Source organism: Telopea speciosissima, chromosome 1, assembly GCF_018873765.1.
Source record: "Telopea speciosissima isolate NSW1024214 ecotype Mountain lineage chromosome 1, Tspe_v1, whole genome shotgun sequence".
In the NCBI taxonomy this organism is placed as follows: Eukaryota; Viridiplantae; Streptophyta; class Magnoliopsida; order Proteales; family Proteaceae; genus Telopea; species Telopea speciosissima.
In genome coordinates, this window is record NC_057916.1 from 79,267,429 (window position 1) to 79,271,315 (window position 3,887).

The following is a 3,887-nucleotide window of genomic DNA, read 5'->3' on the forward strand; positions in this document are numbered from 1 at the left end:
TGAATGACGATTATTATAAAATATTCTCATATGGTTTCAATTGTACTAAAATTAGACTCACAAAAATAATCTGATTTTACCAATTTCTTTGGGGGAGTTCAACACCCCTGTACCCAGAACCATTGATTTCATCATGCCTTTATTAACTGCCATGTGGCAATTAATCTAGGGGATCAAAATATGGTGGACATGTCTTCATCCATGGTTAAGATCTCAGGCTAATCCAATATCTTCGTGAATCCCCAAATTTTAATTTGCTACTTAGGGGATTTTTTTTTATTGGAACTTACTAATATAATTGAGTTTGGAAAGATATTCCAGGGAATGGGCCCAACACCCAAGGGTAAGAAGGAATGAGAAACAATATTGGTGGTTGTGGGAGTGATGATGACTAGGGGTCAAAACATTGCTTGACCCATTCTCTGTCACCCCCAACGTTCAGCATGAAGACTCGGTCAACAGGAGCTGTTCTTTAGCAATCTGTTATGGAATCTGTTTCAGCAAATCAAATTCAATCTGTTATGGGTTGTTGAGAGTTTTTAGGAATCCTCTACTATTTCTTCTCTATATATTTTGTCGTGTAGTTGAGTTTTTTAATCAAGTAAAAACTGAGTTAGTTCTTGTGTCTCTTTTATTAAGCTCTAAGTTGCAACATAAAGGAGGCATGTCTCACGGTGTTGAGGATGGGGAAGTTAACATGGCTGCTTGGCTTCTCGGTATCAATAATCTCAAAATTCAACCATTCAAGCTTCCTCCTATAGGTTAGTTCCTCAACACTTTTTTCCCCTTCTTAAAAATTAAAAAAATAAAAAAATAAAAAAAGGAAGGAAAAATGTTTTTTTTTTTTTTTTTTATCGAATTTGCTACTTTAATCAGAGAACTTGCACTCCATGATCTATTTTAAATTACTTATAGTAATGAAATCTTTTGGACTTCCTTGTTTTAGTTGATTCTGTTGCTCAACATCAATTTTTGTTTTCTCTGATTTTTGCAGGTCCTCATGACGTTAGAGTTCGGGTGAAAGCTGTGGGTATCTGCGGGAGTGATGTTCACTACCTCAGGGTCATATCCTCCGGCCTCTCTTCTTACTAAACCTTACGGAGTTCTTTATTGAAATCATACTAAATAGATTTCTAGCTACTAAATTCCAAAAATTACTATTTTGACAATGATCGATCTCTTCTAATATTCCTTGGTTGATGATGACCTGTTGTTTTTGAACGGTTGGTTTGATTGATTGATGCAGACCATGGGATGTGCGGGTTACGTTGCTAAAGAGCCATTGGTAATTGGGCATGAGTCTGCTGGGATCATAGAAGAAGTTGGGTCAGAAGTGAATCATCTTGTTGTCGGTGACAAGGTTGCTCTGGAGCCAGGGGTCAGCTGCTGGCACTGCAATTTCTGCAAAGAGGGCCGCTACAATCTATGCCCTGACATGAAGTTTTTCGCTAGTGCTCCATTTCATGGTTCCCTAGCCAATCAGGTTTCAGAAATTTCACTCAAAATATTTATGAAATTTTCAACTGAATCATCAGATCCTATCTTATATAAGCCAGTGTTGTTTAGCTTTACCATTCAGATTTTCAGTCCCCAAATTATTATTCTGTTAAATCCGTGCCATACAATCTAATCTCCATGACATTGTTTTCATTGTTTCTTTACTGTTAATATATAGGTCATTTTACAGATTTTATTTTTTTTTTTTTTCCTTCTCTTGAACAGATTGTGCATCCTGCAGATCTATGTTTTAAGCTGCCTGACAATGTAAGCTTAGAAGAAGGGGCAATGTGTGAGCCCCTTAGTGTTGCTGTCCATGCTTGTCGCCGTGCTAACATTGGCCCTGAGACGAATGTGTTGATCATGGGATCAGGTCCCATTGGGCTTGTTACAATGTTAGTTGCTCGAGCTTTTGGAGCCCCCAAAATCGTCATTGTGGATGTTGACGATAATCGTTTATCTGTTGCAAAAAAACTTTGTGCAGATGAAATTGTTAAAGTTTCAACTAACATTCAGGTATTTACTGCTGACCTACCTTTCCTCATTGTAAGTTGTAACAATTATCTGATTCACTGAAACATCCAAGGTGTTGGTAACTGTATAAGTAAGTGATGGTTTTTCACAAGGAATCTTGCTCTGAAAATATTACTAGTGACCTGGGTATGGGTATTTTTCTTTCTTCTTCAATGATTCTGATATCTTGAAAATTACTTCTTTTTTTTTTTGTGTACTAAGTTCACATAAATAGAACCTGATTCTTATTTCAGTCGCTCTTGTACCTTCAATCAACAGTTTTTAACTGAATTTCTCTGCAGGATACTGCTGAAGAAGTGGTTCAAATAAACAAGGCTATGGGAGCTAGAGTAGATGTGACTTTTGACTGTGTAGGTTTTAACAAAACTATGTCTACAGCTCTGAGTGCTACCAGTGCAGGTGGTAAGGTGTGCCTTGTGGGAATGGGCCATAATGAGATGACTATTCCTATTACACCAGTAACTGCAAGGTATTTAACTCTTTACTTTGTCGCTAACTTTCATTCTTGAATCTCAGAAGGAAAAATATAATTTCTGCAGGTCCAAAGTCCTTGAATATTTTACTTTCACATTTGTCTACTTGTTTGCTATTCAGCTTTTCAATGGCTCACAGTTAATTTTGGTATTTTTGGTGTTAGAGAGATCGACATCATTGGCATCTTCCGCTATAAGAACACTTGGCCTCTTTGCCTTGAATTTCTGAGGAGTGGAAAGATTGATGTGAAGCCCCTTATAACCCACAGGTTTGGGTTTTCACAGAAGGAGGTAGAAGAAGCCTTTGAAACCAGTGCTCGTGGAGGTAATGCCATCAAGGTGATGTTTAATCTGTAGATGTAAAAGCACCACCTTCATGACTCCTGTATTGGGTTGGATCTGTTTGTAACCACTTTTGTTGGAGTTACTTTCGTCAATAATAAGAAATAAAAACATAGTGGTTGGTTGGATCTGTTTGTAATAGACCATATAACCACCGATTTTCTTTCCTTACCTGTCATTGCTTGAGAATCAAGTTCATAATCTCATGCAATCTTCAATTATATCTCCCTCAATCTTCCATGGATAGTATAATATCATAATGTAATCCTTTATAATCATTTATTCTTGGAATGTGTATTAGAGGTGATTGAGTTTCCAACATGTGGATTCCTTCACCTATATATACACCTATTATTGCCTTTCAAATATAATGTATATTCACATAAAATAATGAAATCTTATTCCATTATGGTATCATGAGCCTCTAGCTCCACCGAGCAAGGCATCCATTCTCTATTTTTTTTCTCCATTTTCTTCTCTCCAACGTCCTCTCTACCTTGGCCGAAATGGGTTCCCCTCCCACCACCCCACGTCTTCTTCTCTCTTCCCCTATTCCACCTACCCCTAGCCTCTCTCAAATACTCTCTATTAAACTTTCATCCAAAAATTTTGTTTATTGGAAGACCCAAATTGTTCCCTATCTAAAGGGCCAACGATTCTATGGCTATGTCACTGGTTCCAATCCCTACCCCAAGGATGCATCGCAGGTTGAACAATGGGAAGAAAAGGATTCACTGATTATGAGCATACTCATTTCCTCTCTCTTTGAGGAAGCCATGTCATTGGCAGTTGGACATGAGACAAGCAAGGAGCTTTGGGACGTTCTTCATGCAGCCTATAGCAATGCCTCCACCCCACGAATCTCGGCCATTAATGTTGCGCTTCAACAGCTGGTTCAAAAGCCTGAAGAATCATTCACGCAATTTCTAAGTAGGGCCAAGGCCCTGTCTGATGAACTCGGGGCTGTAGGCAAGCCCCTCCCCACGGAGGACCTCAATTTGCACATCTTTCGTGCTCTACGTGCAGAATTTCAGCCCCTTG

At 38.5% G+C, this 3,887-nt stretch overlaps 1 protein-coding gene across 1 annotated transcript; it reads left to right on the forward strand.

Annotated features, from left to right (window-relative positions):
- The first annotated feature begins 661 nt into the window (after positions 1-661).
- Positions 662-2,864, forward strand: LOC122659135 (sorbitol dehydrogenase-like). The gene is made up of 6 exons (XM_043854286.1): positions 662-761; positions 995-1,062; positions 1,247-1,483; positions 1,723-2,013; positions 2,313-2,500; positions 2,669-2,864. Exons 1-6 carry the CDS (start codon positions 665-667, stop codon positions 2,859-2,861), a joined length of 1,074 nt encoding a protein of 357 aa, XP_043710221.1. The 5' UTR covers positions 662-664; the 3' UTR covers positions 2,862-2,864.
- The last annotated feature ends 1,023 nt before the right edge of the window (positions 2,865-3,887 follow it).